The 1,237-nt window shown below is 34.4% G+C and overlaps 1 protein-coding gene across 1 annotated transcript; it reads right to left on the bottom strand.

Annotated features, from left to right (window-relative positions):
* Positions 1-27: 27 nt before the first annotated feature.
* Positions 28-659, bottom strand: LOC124893444 (secreted RxLR effector protein 161-like; the record flags this gene model as incomplete). The annotated part of the gene is made up of 2 exons (XM_047404443.1): positions 312-659; positions 28-156 (listed from the first exon to the last, which is right to left on the bottom strand). Coding segments are annotated over exons 1-2 (477 nt in total), but the record flags the coding sequence as incomplete, so codon positions are not given.
* Positions 660-1,237: the final 578 nt, after the last annotated feature.

Here is a 1,237-nt window from a genome sequence, read left to right as displayed (position 1 = left end):
ACTCCTGCAGTAGATGAGATCAATCACCTTTTCATTGGTGAGTTCACACAAATAATGATACTTGACATCTATGTGTTTACTTCGACCATGTAAGACTGGATTTTGAGAGAGTTTTATAGCAAAATTGTTATCACAGTAAATTACAATTGCTTCTTCCTGTATGAATTGCAATTCGCCAAGAATTTTCTTTAACCAATTGCTTGACATGCACAAGAAGTTGCTGCAACAAATTCTGTCTCTGTCGTCGATAAAGTAATAATTGGTTTCTTTTTTTATGACCAAGATACAACTGCCAAACCCAACATAAATACATGACCTGAAGTACTTTTCCTATCATCTTGATCACATGCAAAATCACTGTCGGTAAAGCCGATTAAATTAGATCTTGCACCCTTCTTATAGAATAATCCAAAATCTCTAGTTCCCTTCAAATAACGAAGAATTCGCTTGGTAGCAAAGAGATGATTCTCTGTTGGATTCTCCATGTATCTACTAATCAGACCCACAAACAACATAATATCAGGCCTTGTAGTAGTTAAATATATTAAACTACCAACAATCTGCTTGTAGAGTGTACTATTAACTTTCTTCCCTTCTTTATCCTTGTTTAACTTTACTCCAAATTCTGTTGGTGTATTCACAAGATTACATTCTTCCATTGAGAACCTGTCCAAAATTTCTTGCAAATATTTCTTTTGAGAAATTAAAATCCCAGCAGAAGATTGAGCCACCTAAATACCAAGAAAATAATGCATCATGCCTAAATCAGTCATCTCAAAATCATCCATCACTGACTTCTCAAAATTATTAAACATGAGAGTATCATTTCCAGTAAAATGAGGTCATCCACATATAAACAAGCAATAAGAATCTTCTCTTTTTCACTTTTCACAAAAAGTGTATGTTCATATGGATACTTGTGAAAACCATCTTTCAAAAAAATGAGCCTCAATTTTACTATACCAAGCACATGGGGCTTGTTTTAATCCATACAAGGCCTTTTTAATTTGTAAACTTTGTGCTCATTTCCTTTCTTAATATAACCAAGTGGTTGATCAACAAATACCCGTTCCTTTAAGTTACCATATAGAAAAGCTGATTTCACATCTAGCTGAAAGATGAGCCATGATTTTTGAGCTGCAATTGCAATCAACAACCAAATTGTGTCATGGCGTGCAACTGGTGCAAATACTTCAGTGTAGTCCACTCCAAACTCTTGCTTATAGCCTTTTGCTAC

Source organism: Capsicum annuum, unplaced genomic scaffold (genome assembly GCF_002878395.1).
Source record: "Capsicum annuum cultivar UCD-10X-F1 unplaced genomic scaffold, UCD10Xv1.1 ctg5973, whole genome shotgun sequence".
NCBI lineage: Eukaryota > Viridiplantae > Streptophyta > Magnoliopsida > Solanales > Solanaceae > Capsicum > Capsicum annuum.
The sequence above is the reverse complement of the archived record's forward strand: the minus strand, read 5'-3'. Positions and strand labels throughout refer to the sequence as shown.